This window comes from Phaseolus vulgaris, chromosome 3 (genome assembly GCF_000499845.2).
Source record: "Phaseolus vulgaris cultivar G19833 chromosome 3, P. vulgaris v2.0, whole genome shotgun sequence".
NCBI lineage: Eukaryota > Viridiplantae > Streptophyta > Magnoliopsida > Fabales > Fabaceae > Phaseolus > Phaseolus vulgaris.
Window position 1 is genome coordinate 35,895,541 of NC_023757.2, and position 14,561 is coordinate 35,910,101.

At 31.0% G+C, this 14,561-nt stretch overlaps 1 protein-coding gene across 1 annotated transcript; it reads left to right on the plus strand.

Moving 5' to 3' along the window:
• Positions 1-8,047: 8,047 nt before the first annotated feature.
• Positions 8,048-8,811, plus strand: LOC137807363 (pathogenesis-related protein PR-1). Its single transcript, XM_068607974.1, has one exon. The coding sequence runs from the start codon at positions 8,111-8,113 to the stop codon at positions 8,630-8,632; it is 522 nt and encodes a 173-aa protein (XP_068464075.1). The 5' UTR covers positions 8,048-8,110; the 3' UTR covers positions 8,633-8,811.
• Positions 8,812-14,561: the final 5,750 nt, after the last annotated feature.

Here is a 14,561-nt window from a genome sequence, read left to right on the forward strand (position 1 = left end):
TTGAACGTAATTGTACAAAATTACAAAACTGATCTTATTTATTTTGATTTACTCAATCATATATATAAATATATAATAAAAATTACAGTTACTGGAAGCTATAAAATAGTAATACTAACCGGTGTAATATAACGGTAAAATAGTTTAAGGGTAATAAAATCAGAATTAATAATAATAAAATCTGAATAACCAACATCCTCCCTTAATTCTGATTTGGAACAACCTTTCCAATTTGACTTATGATATTGTTTTTCTCAATCGCCATCAATTCTTGATTCATATCCTTTTGCCATTTGGGGTGTTGAATGGCATCGACAAGTCTCACAGGTTCTGATTTTGCAAGAAAAGCAAAGTGAATCAAATCTCCATTGTCATCAACTTCATCATCAATATTTACTTCGCAATCTTAAAGATGTACAGGTTGTCACTGCTGCCTTCTTGGTCGCTCCATCATAGTTGCAATTGGAGTTGCAACTTCAGGTTGAATTACAACTTCAGGTTGAACTGCAGCTTCAGGTTGAACTGCAGGTGCTTCAAGAGTGACTCCATCTTCCATATCATCGTTCAAAACATAAATATATCGTTTTTTCGAATCTATTTCAGCTGCTGCATTCCATTGCCATTCCTCATTTCAGCAAATGTAACATCACGACTAACAATCACCTTCTTTGTCATTGGATTGTACAGTTTGTATCCCCCATGCTTATATCCAATGAAAATGGTCTTCACTGCCTTATCATCCAACTTCGATCTTGCTGCCTTGGGGACATGAGCATAAGTAATTGACCCAAATACCTTCAAGTGTTGCACATTGGGTTTGAATCCACTCCATGCCTCAATAGGAGTTGTGTTAGGAACACTTTGAGTGGGTGATCTGTTTATCAAATATACCGCACATGTTACCGCCTCAGCCCAAAAATAATTTGGCATACCTTTCGCTTTAAGCATGCTTCTCGCCATGTCCATGATTGTTCTATTTTTTCTCTCAGCAACTCCGTTGTGTTGAGGTGTGTAGGGGTATGTTATGTTATGTTGCAACCCAAGTTCTTCACAGTGCCTTTTGAATTCATTAGACTTGTACTCACCTCCTCCATCACTACGCACCATCAATTTGTCTGTCACTCTCTCTTTCAACAAATGCTTTAAATATTTTAAAGCAGTGGAATACCTCATCCTTGCTTTTCAATACATAAATCCAGGTTTTCCTTGAAAAATCTTCAATAAAGGTTAAAAAATACTTATTACCTCCAACTGATGATATGTTCATCGGGCCACAAACATCTGTATGAACAAGCTCCAAAGGAAATTTTGCACGCCAAGGCTCCTTAACAAATGGTATATTGTGATTCTTTCAAAAAAATGCAAGCCTTACACAATTGATCAAGGTGATGAATATGAGGTAAACCATTCACTAAATTTCTTTTGGAAAGATTTTCCAAACTCTGAAAATTTAAGAGCCCAAAGCGTAAATGCCATAACCACGATTCATTATTCACTATTGCATTCAAGCACTTGAAATCACCCATATGAATATCTACTAGAAACATGCGGTTTTTTGATAAAAAGGATTTAAGAATCAAACTACCTTTTTTTTATCAAAAATTGATAATTTATTTTCAACTATGTGCATCACATAACCCTTCTCGGCTAGCTGCCCTACACTCAACAAATTACTTTTCATATCAGGTACATAGAAAACATCATAGATGTACCTGTGATCACCATTCTTCAATGTGATAAAAATTCGCCCTTTTCCAGTCACCGAAACGAACCTGCCATCACCGAATTTCACTTTTGTGCGAAATGAGTCATCCAAATTTGCAAACAACTCCTTCTTACCACACATGTGATTTGTGCAACCTGTATCCAAATACCAAATCTAATTGTTTGGAGTTTCATTTGATGTGGCTGCCATTAGTACTGCATGATCCTCTTCATCTTGTTCGTGATTACTTTCTTCTTGAGCACAATTGACAGCATGATTATCACCTTTTGCACTCATTTGCATAATGGCCACGTTTATGGCAATTATAACACTCAACATTTGATTTATTATAAATGCCTCCTCGTCCTCCGCGACCACGTTCCCCGCGCCAAGCGCCTCCATGATTTTGGCTACCACGACCTTTGCTGAAATAGCTACCATTTTCATGATATGAGCTACCAATTGAGACTTGTGCTTGTAAAGCCTGTTCAATTGGTTTTTCAATCTTATTGTCATTCATCCGCTGCTCATGCGCTCGTAGAGAACCAGACAATAACCTTACTGTCATTCTTGAAATGTCATTGGCCTCTTCAATTGCGGCAACAACATGTTCAAATCTGGGAGTTAAAGATCTCAAAATCTTCTCCACCTTTGCTTGCTCCGAATGTGTTTCACCATTGGTATTCATCTGATTTGTCAAGGCAATAACTTTATTTATATAGACATCAATAGTCTTTGTGGTTTCCATCGGCAACAATTCATATTGGCGTCTTAGGGTTTGAAGACGCACCCTTGATCTTGTCATCACCTTTATAATTGGTTGACAAAATGATCCAAGCCTCACTGGCAGTTGTTGCTCCTATCTGCTCAAACGTCTCCTCATTCATCCCTTGATGGATGAGATACAAAGCCTTATTGTCCTTCTTCTTCTGATCACGATGCGCTACTCGTTGCGCCTCAATTGCATTATCACCTAATGCAGACACTCCACTCTCAACGACATCCCATAACTCATGATAATCAAACAAAACTCTCATTTGCACACACCACCGATTGTAAGGGACTGGTAATTGGGTAGAGTTCATGATAACAGACTAACTCTGATACCAGTTGTAGCAACTGATTGAACGTAATTGCACAAAATTGAAAAACTGATCTTATTCATTTTGATTTACTCAATCATAGAAGGTATGAAATATGAATACTAACCGACTTTTAAACTAACCATTAATTCAATATAACGGTAAAATAGTTTAAGGGTAATAAAATCAGAATTAATAATAATAAAATCTGAATAACCAACCGAATTACATGTAGCATCGATTTTGTTTAGAAGAGTACTTATATATTAATATCTTTAACAATAAAAACAAATACTTCGTATTTTAATAAATTAATATTTTATTTATTTTTATTTTATTTTTAATTTAAAAATATGATTACTTTATTATAAATAGTGTCAAATGTATGTTATTTAATGTTTATACTGTGAATAGAACTTTTGTCATATTATTGCATGTTGTTATTATCCCTAGCTCTTTTTTTTTGGGTTGCTTTGCTAGCCTACTAAAGTATCCTCGTAAAACCGTAACTCCATTCTTACTCTTTTCCCGCCAAACAGAAGGATTCCTAAAAGTGTTCAAAAGAGGAATAATCGGTTTAATTTTTAATCAAACTTAATTCGACAACACTAATTTTTAATTTTTAGAAAATATAGTCTAACTTGCTGATAAAAAAAAATATAGTGTAATTAATTTATTCTTTTAAATGTAAAAGAGGTTGTAAAGTAAAAATGATAGAAAAAAAAAAGTAAGAAAGTGAGAAAAATATTTATCAATCTCTAATATTTACGTACACGTATTAAAGATAATATTTGAATAAATTTCTTTATAAAATTATACAAAAATATTTTTTAGAAATTAATACTAATTTATGTAAATTAAAAATAAAATGTATAAAAAACTAGATAAAAAAACTATTCAAATTTATTTATATATAAACTAATTTTATTTCACAAATAAGTTAATTTTATGAAGAAGTTTATTCAAGCATATTTCTATATATAATATCTCTCCCATCGGTAACTTTTTTCAGTGTAAAAGAACTAAATCAATGGGTTCTTTATAAAACAATTGATTATCTTATGCTTTTGTTTTTTTTTTTTTTCCTTTTGAACTAAGTATCTCCAAAAGTACTTTATTTATCTAATCTTACTTTTTGTTTTCTTCTTACCAAAAACATAAATAATAAATTTCACCTTTAGGCGCGTTTTTTACTCTGAAACGTGTAATCAAAGACACTGGTACCACTAATTATGCTAATCCTTTTTTTTCGGGTCTCGTGAGTCTTGATATAGGTTCTTTACGTTGAATCTTGATAATAAATCGTTATAAATAAGTTTTTTTATTAAGAATAATAGAGAGCTAAATTATAAATTATGATAAAGGTGGACTAACAGAAATATTTTTTATCTTTAACTCCAAAGTGAATATAGTAGTTAAAATTATTTGTTGAAATCCATGTTCCATTTCCTGAGAATGAGGAGTTAGTTGATTAGTTCAGAAGTGACCGAAACAAATGATTTAGGTGTTTTTTTTTTCTTTGTCCGATAACTCTGGCGGGAATTGAGAGTCCGAGGATCAAGGCGTAAAGACCATTCTCTGCTTTACGAAAGTCCTATCCTATCCTCTCTTAGAATATAATAATACTCATTCTCCTAATCTAATTCCTTGTACTTAATTCTTTCTTAATCCTGAAGATAAATCTTTGGAATTGCAAATATATGTGGTGTAAAATAAACAACACTCTACACAGTGCGTGACATAATTGTTTACGAGGATTATTACACAAATTTAAAATGCGAACCACTTGTATTCATATTACCAATCAGCCAAACTCAAAAATAATTTCCTTAATTTAGGTTGAATTATTGGATGGAATTTAGTTTTTTAGTTAATCATTATATTAGTGCATATTATTCACTACTGGAAGTAATGACCAACAATTAAGGTCTGAACACAGACACTGAGTTTCTTTTAACTTAATTAGAGTTTTATTAGGTTACAAGTTCATCTCTTTCAAATATGATATATTCACGTATTCCAACACGTAATAATAAATGTATACAAATATATTAATTATTCAATTGTTTCATTACAATTTAATAATTTTTAATATGTGAATAATATCATATAAATACTACAATTAAATATTTTATAAAAAAATATTAAATTAATTATTTATAGGTAATATTGATTTTGATCTCTTATCTTTCAAATGATTAAATAGTTTTTTTTATAATGTCTCTAGACGTTAAAATTATTATTCTATTTATTTAAAGTGAAACTTGCTAATAATTTAAATGATTTTTAGAAAGTGAAACTTGTTAATAATTTAAATGATTTTTAGAATATGATATTCAATGTGAGTTTGAGAAGTTGTTGGAGATAAGATAACACATCGACTATAAATAATGATATTTCATAGTATATATGTGGGTATAAACCTCATCTTATAAGTCAATTTTTTATAAGGTGAAGTTAAACTTAAAATCAACTTTTTAATATGATATCAAAGTCATTTAAAGTTTATCCTCACGAGAGTTTGTTATGCTTATCAAGTCTATCGAACTGCAATCAGACCACCATAATATATAGTCTCACATACAAATTGGCAGTCTCGGCGTGAGAGGGTTTGTTGGAGATCTCACCTCGACTAGAGATAAAGACACTTCATAGTATATATATGAGTGCAATCCTTATAAATCAATTTTATAAGGTTGAATTAGACTTAAAATTCACTTTTTAATTTAAGAAAGAAATTAAGAAATGAACTTTAAGTAAAGGTATTGTTCGAGTCACTTTGATGAGTGTTTTGTTTGATACTTTCGCTTTTCATAACTATTTTTTCTCAAGCGAAAATGTTGTTGAATGCCCCTTTTAAGTGATCTTTTCGTAGTTTGTTTGAATATATATGTTTGATATATGCTTAAATTGTTTAATTGTATGTTTGAATGATTGTAGCTTAAATTCAAAGTATGACAATATTTATATATATGAGATGACATACTTGTATATGATGAAATGATATGTGAACCATGATTCTTTTTGGATATTAGGCAATGATCTATATTGCAATAGTGATTTCCTAACTTTATAGATGGTCTAAAGTCACATAGCCTATGACATCTAGTAGTAAGTAATAAGTATAAGATGAAGGGGGTTTATTGTATCAAATCCCATTTTGAAGTCCGAAATATTGAATCAAAATGCTTGTTGAAGATTGGATAAAGACATACTTTAAACTCATTATAATCGATGTAGCCAAGGTTTGCATACTTAAGATGCAAAAAATGGTCAGATGTTAAATCTTTGATGGATAATATTTAATATATCTGTAGATATTTTTTTTATCAATATTATGATTATGTGGATCCATGTGAGATTTGTATGCATGTGTTTGATGAAAATGATTGAAAAAATGTGTAATTATATATCAAATTGTAATATCTTAAAATTTATAGATTTCTTATAGTTATTTTTTATAGTTTACCCTTATATTGGTATGATAATGTGTAACGATTGTACTAGGTACACGAGTAGACATAGTTGTAAAGTTTAAAACTGTGTCTGAAAGTAATTATGAAAGGACGTAAAAGTAAAATCGAAATGTTTTTTTTTCTTTATAGACGAAATATGTGTGTGGACATATATATTAATTTATTTTGTGTTAATATTGATTGCTAGAGCAACTCTTTCTTAATTACAATCCTTAGTGAAATTTTTATATATTACACCTACACCCTTTATAGATATTATTATCAACATTATTTCATGAACAAAATCAAACATTTTAGTATTTATATAAAATTGAGATATTTTAGTCCTTAAGTAAAAAGGTATTACAGCATTAACATTTTTTTGAATTGTGTAAAACAATTAAACAAAACCAAGAGTTATATTCCTGAATGGCATACATCAGTTTTTTTGTTTGTTTTTTACAAGTTGTATGTCTAAATAAGTTATCTAAAAAAAAATATCTAAGATATCTAGGTGAGAAAAATATCTAAGATATTTTCAAGAGAGAAAATAAGGAAACAAATAACTTTTTTGATAAGTTAAAATTAACTTATTTATAAATTAAAAATAAAATTGACAAATTTTTGTAAACGAACTTTTAAAAAAGAATTTATATATAAATTAACTTCTAATTTATAGAAAAGAATTCTTTATTTATTTCTTAATTATTTTCATAAAAAAGATTCGTTTAAACACTTCTTAATAATTATAAACATCCTTATTATAACTTTTGCAACCAGTGAATATTATTTTATGACAACCTTTTATTATGAAGTTAACTATTTTGAATTTTCACTTCTAAACACTACGCAACTGTTTTTTTTGTTTTGTTTTTTTTTTATAGTAAGTGATGCTTCCATTATTTATTACTTATTTTTACGTTTGGAAAAATCCTAAATTATTATTTCATTTTTAAAAAAATCCTTGTATGTGTAGATTTTATATTAGATTTTTATTTGAAATGATTTAATCTAAGATTTAATTACTTTAATTTTTTATATTAGATTTTTCATATCTCAAATTTTAGGGACTTATACTTTGAAATACTTACAAAAATTTTCGTACTATATTTTTCTTAATTTCTTTAAAAATTATACTTACTAATGTATCAAAATTCATCGATATGACACATATTCAATATTAAAATAGATTAATATATAATGCAGTTAGATAGCAAAAAGTAAATCATGTACGTTAATCACACATTTCACAAATTAATGGGTCCCTTTAATTAATCAGCTGACTAACATATCATATAACATGTCAGGCCAACTTATTTATGTCAAAATAGATAAACCCACGGGAAATTTAGATCGGTTCGTTAAATTGAAAAAAAAAAATAAAGAACTTCACATAAACTTTAATAAATAACCAAAACTTTAGTCAAGCCCTTTATTCTATGATTTGAATTAGATAATTATTATTTTAAAATTGAAAGTAGTTAACGATAGTGATCGATTTGGTACAAAGGTTAATAAAATTGGTACACGTTATCCGATCACTAAGAGCAGAAAAGTATCCCATGTGCAAAAAGAAGGGAATCTCAACTCAACAACACAACTCCTTTGGCCTACAAACGTGGAAATGAATGAATAGGTGGCCAATGAAAGGGAATGAAAAAACCGAGTAACTGACTATAGTTTGAATTAACTACATTTCCTTTAACTAAGAATTAAAAATGGCAATCATTGTCGAACATGGATGCCACCAAGGCCAAAACAGTTGACAAATAACCACTCTCTCACTCTAATCTCAACGCCCAACACTTTATATAACACCCCTTCCTCCTACCAACAAAACATCCTCAAATCTCTAACACAACTTCAAAATGAGGCATTGCATTTCAATGCATTGTTTTTTCACACTGGCTTTGTTTCTGTTGCTGATCACAACCACCCATGCTATTGTTGTCCCAACCCAAAACCAACCCAGAAGCTTTGCAAACCAATTTATCATCCCCCAGAATGCAGCTCGTGCGTCGGTGAGGCAACGTCCCTTGGTGTGGGACTCCAAACTAGAACACTATGCCCAGTGGTATGCAAACCAGAGGCGCAGTGATTGTGCCCTTGAGCATTCGAATGGGCCTTACGGTGAGAACATATTCTGGGGCAGTGGCACGGGGTGGAAGCCAGCACAAGCTGTTAGTGCGTGGGTTGAAGAGCGTCAATGGTACAATTATTGGTACAATTCTTGTGCGGATGGACAAATGTGTGGACATTATACTCAGATTGTGTGGAACACTACTAGGAAGGTTGGTTGTGCTAGCGTTGTTTGCTCTGGAGGGAAGGGCACCTTCATGACCTGCAACTATGATCCTCCTGGTAACTACTATGGGGAAAAGCCTTACTGAAATTCTGTTATCATAAGCAGTGAGACAAGCCAATAATGTAATAGGATCCTGCCCATGTTCTCCTCTGCCATATTAGTATTGTCTGTTTGCCATGTGGGTTTAATTGTAGCTCTGTCTCGTGTCTCGAATCATGTAGCTACTCTGTGTCCTTCATATCAAATCTAAATGTCTATTAGTAATCTGCTTTCTTTTCGTTTCTTTTTGCCATTTTTTTATTTAAGCGAATTCGGAAATCATAATAGTTGCTCTTAGGAATCGGTTCAGTCCCACGTAGCATTTTAAAGCTTCTTTTGTTTTTTTTTTTTGCTTCTAGCTAGATTTGTGTCGTACTATGATCATCATAAGCTTATATCCGGTTTGTCTCGTCAATTAGGCCATTTCCTTTTGTACTTTTTTCATACCTTCTTAATTTCTACAATATATTAAACGCATTCTAGAAATTAACTTCAAGAATAATTAATTTCTTAGGCATAGACAATTTTTTTCATAACTGCTATGTATAACTCTCTTAAGTACTCCCGGTACTGTTTGCAATATATTTGATGATTAAAACAAAAAGTCATATAGAAGAGGCTATCATACTAGTCATTCAACACACTCTCCGATACCCTCTGTTCTCATTCAAAGAAAAATCAAAATATTTCTTTGATTATTGTTGTAAGGATTAGCATTTGATGTAGCTGGTCTAGCAGCAAGTACATGAGCAACTGCGTTAGTTTCTTTCTTATTAAACTTCACTTGAAAATGAGGAAATTGGGAAAGGATATGACTATAATCACTGATGATAGCTTCAGAGTATTCCAAACTTAGATGTTTTAGTCTATCCACCATTTTCTTGCAATTCAACATAAAAATTGCATTGGTTAACTGAAATGTACAACCCATTTTAAAACATTTAATAAGTTCAATGTCTTCCCTTCAACCACTTGCACGCAAGACATCATTCAATTTGTCTTGGCCTACACAAAAGAACCAATATCATCTCTAATGCAAAAGCCCAATCCTGTTTTTTTCATTTGCACATGGAAAATTGCATCAACATTACTTCACAAAGTCTAAGAGGTGCAGTCTAAACTGACCCTTAGCAGCAATGTGGGTATTAACATTGATTCTCTTAGCAACACTCCAATCCTTCAACGCCTGTCTTGCTCTTTGAATCACATCATTAGCACCATACTAAATAGTGTCTTTAATCATCATCTAGCATGGAAAGTAAAGTGAAACAAGCTTGATAAAAACTCTTTCCATTGGTCAAAATTAGTTGTATGTAGTTCCATAAACCAGCAATTTGCCAACATTGGTCACTGCAATGACATGTTTGTGGCCAACGTACTCCAACCCTACATCACTGTGAACACATCCTAAGACACAATTCCCCCTCACCCCCTCCTTTACTTCTAAGATTTGACCTTAATGGTAGACAATTTCTGCAAACTCTTCACAAGAAAAGTTTCATACGTGGGGGACTTTAAGTTTCCAGTTTATCATCCAATTTCCATCCATCTTCAGATGATTTGCATCCAGAATATTGTTCTTAAAAAACCTATAATCAGACTTCAGAGAATACACCATTTTTCTCATGACCCAAATCTTCTTATTATTATGAAGTGACTGGAATAGAGGAACCTCGCTAATGGCTACCACATAATAAACATTAAAATACTAGTTTATGAGATGCATGTTCCAACTCTTTTCTGCATATACGATAATATATGAAATAATGTTGCTCGTTGAGGAAGAAATCAAATTATCAACTTTAAACTATTAGACTTTTTAAACAGAAAGAATATGGAAGCCAAGGCCAAGTAGTAATGGTAAGCCCAAGTAAAAACGGAAGATAAAGTTTTGTGACTTGTTATTGTAACGTTCAAAAAGAATATCCCGTAAATGATCTGATTTAAAAGTATGTAGCAATCACTCATATACAAAAGAAAAGAAAGAAAGACGACTCTCGAGGTCCTGCACCATTACCCTTCTAGACGCTCCTCCTGAAACTTTTCTAGAGTATGCACCTGAGTGTGCTCTTATACGTAATATTTTTGTGATTTGATAATAAACCACCCTTAAATTCTCACTAGATATCTTAATCAACAAATAGAAATCTTAATTTATGTGACTTATATTATTAATAAAATTAAGAAATATTTGTTATAATATTTGTTTAATATCTATACATAGTCATGATTCACATATCATTCCAAAGTTGTGACTTTAAAAAAATATGTTTATTTAAAATAAAAAAATTATAAAAAATTAAAACTTAAAGATTAAAGTTTAAAATATAAAAATTAAAAATAAATTATAAACAAAAGAACTGAATAATTTAATTATGAAGAATTTACACTCATCTCTCTTATTACTTTCTTAAATCACATATGTGTTCTCTTTAGTTTTAAAATAAACATTATACTATGAAAAAGCACTCATATTTCTTATTTTATTTATATTTATATTTGTATTAAAATTTGATGTAAATATAATAATAATTTAATAAATTTAATTCTATATTGTATAACTATTTTTTTTATATTAAAATAATATTTCCTAAAAGATACGATTTATTATATTTTTATAAGATCATTTATAACCGAGTGATTATATTTTTTATATTGTAAGTATACAGTAGTTACATCATTCAACTTTTTTTCTATAATATCTTTATTTTTTATATTCTAAAACTTTTTTTACTTTTTTATTTACTATTCAATATGTTAAATTTAATTAAGGAGCTGAGTGTCAGTTTTTCAAAAACATAAAATAAATTTATATATGTTTAAAGACTAGAGAGTATTTTGTGGAAAACATAATAGAGGATTTTAGATTTTGGTTATTTGTCACATTAATACTTAATTCCTTATTACACGAATAGGCCCAATTTAGTGTAGTTATAAAAGATTTTAGGATAAAATTGTGTCATTATTTTTTAGTTTCCTAATTCTTAGAAAAATCACTTTGATATCTTATTTAAATTAAATTTCATAAAAAAAAACTCCATGCATACAGCAGACAACTCAAGCTGGCATAGTTGACAACAGATACACTTCACATGGAAGGATAAATACTTTATTTCAAACTTGACTCAAATGCTGGGATCCAAGTGTTACTTGAAGTATCACAATGTGAAAAACAAGTAAATTGAAAAAAAAAATTGTTTCCTCCCATCATTAAACTGTGTGTTTGGGAAAGAATGTTCATACTCAATAAAATCATTATATATATTCTAATTTTAAAAGCCAAAATAATTAGTTATTATATTAATTAAATTAAAAATTATTTTATAAATTAAAAAATTATTAGTGTTTAAAGTAATTTTTATTGTTAATAAAAAATTTTAAAATAATTTTTAAATTATATTTAACTATATTTTAGCTACTATCTACTTACATTACAAAGAAAATCATCAAATTGCAACTAATTTTAGAGACCAAAATAACTAGTTACCATTAGATTAAATTAGAAACTATTTTAGAGACTAAATAAATTATTGGTATCTATAATAATTTTTATTATTAATAAAAATTTATGAAGTAATTTTTAAATTTAACTATTAACTACCAATTTATAAGCTACCTTAGATACAAATAATTTTTTAGTCTCTAGATTAGTATCTAATTTAGTTAATATAGTAACTAATTATTTGTTGTCTCTAATTTTGATTGTTATTTATTAAATTTATTGTAGTGTTATGTTCCAAATTAGTCTCTATTAGTCTTTTAGAGATTAATAGCTAAAATTTTATAATTAATTTATATACCAATTTAGAAACTATTTTATAATATTATTTTAATAATAAAAACAATATAATAATTTTATAATATCTAAATTAGTATTTAATTTAGTTAATATAATAATTAATTATTTTTTATTTATAAATTTAATTATTATTTAATATTTTTTAATGACTTATATCACCAAGATTTGCATGAACAGTAACTGTTGTGACTGTGCACTGGAACCCCAACATAGGTATGTATATGGTTTCAGTATCAGACCTTGTCTATTGGGTTATTTAGACATTGAACACTTAAGTTGGGCACTGTCTTAGGTAGCATTTGATAATGCTTCTTAAGGTTACAAGAAGGAAAAACAAATAAGTTATGGAGCATACCTTTTTGCACTTGGGTTGGTGAGTGAAAAAATTTGGAGGTGTGTACCTGAATTTTAAATGTTGGAGGGGGAGAAATAAATTATTTGATGGTTTCAAGATTGTTTTAGTTTTTATTAATCTTTACATTATTTTTTTATAAATTTAAATATGTTACATGAACCACCCACATTTGAAAATCCATGTATTACTTTATATCTGTTTTTTTTTTATCAGCAATAAAATAAATAAATAAATAGGGACCACTTCACGGGTGGTCCAACCCTTATACAGAAATACTTGACATCAGTCTCCTATTAGAACGCCTACCAAATTAGCAAAGGGATAACCATACCAACACTAACCAATGTTAATGAATCAACCTCATACAAGCCAAAGGATTTAAAACCCAACTAGAATAAGGGAAATAAGCAGAACGAGACTTTGCATAAATCCAAGACCATACCTTTACTTGCACCGAAGCGAACACTTCAGACACATCTACCACACCTCTATTGAAGATGACCGAGTTCCTATGTTTCCAGATTTCGCTCACAATGCCAACCCAAATTGTACCCCAAACTTCGTTATCCGAAACAGAAGCCTGACTCATCCAGAATTGTGAAAAATTTGACTTAGGATCCTTGTGAATTACAGACGACACACCAAGCCACTTAAAGCACAGACACCAGACACGCCAAGCAAACCTGCAAACAAAGAACAAGTGACAAGATGACTCCTCCTCCTCCCCACACAAACAACACAAGAGATTTTCTACCGCCACTCCGCGCCTTACCAAGTTAACCCTAGAGGCAATCCTATTCTCCAACACCCTCCAAGCAGTGAACAGAGCAGATGGCAAGGCTTTGCACCTCCACAACTTACTATACACAGGAGAATACTCCCCTCCTCTAACCCGCCTTACCTGAACATAGGCAGAGTTGACTGAGAAAGTTTGACTCTCCCCAATCTTCCAGACCCAACTGTCCGCCTCCCCAAAAACCAACTTCACCTCTTGCAAACTTTGAAACAGCTGTTCAACCAAAGACTTCTCCCAGTCGAAAAAGGATCTACGCCAGTCCAAATTCCACACCCATTCACCATTATACCAATACCCAAGCTCAGCCATTTTTGCGTTTTTAGCCGAGCTTAGAGAGAAAAGTCTCGGAAAAACTCCCTTCAAAGTACCACAGCTCAACCAACTATCCTCCCAAAAAGAAATCTCCTTACCATCCCCCACTTTCCACTTAAACCCATCTTCAAAACTTCTACCCCAACCCTCTGAATCCCACACCTCCTTCAAATCTTTCCACCAGAGAGAGCCCCTACTAGACTTACCGCCTTCTCTCAAACTTCTCCAACCACCATACTTAGAATCAAGAATCTCTTTCCACAAACCTCCTTTATCCGTACCCAGTCTCCAAATCCACTTTCCTAATAAAGCCAAGTTAAATTTCCTAAGATCAATGATTCCAAGACCTCCAGAATCCCGAGGCTCACACACCTTATCCCAAGAAGCCTAAGCGATCTTCCTTCCATCAGAGCCCCACCCCAAAGGAAATTCCTTTGGATCCGAACTAACTTGTCTGCCACCACAGAAGGCAGTTTAAATAAAGACATAAAAAATAACGGGATTGAAGAAAGAACAGACTTGATTAAACAAATTCTCCCTGCCATTGACAGGCACCTGCCTTTCCACCTAGACAGTTTATTCTGAACTTTCTCTAACACCCCGTTCCAAAAAGCACTGCGCTTATGACACCCTCCTACCGGTAGCCCCAAGTAAACAAATGGAGTTACCATCACATTACAATTGAGAATAGCCGCAAAACGCTGAAGCGAACT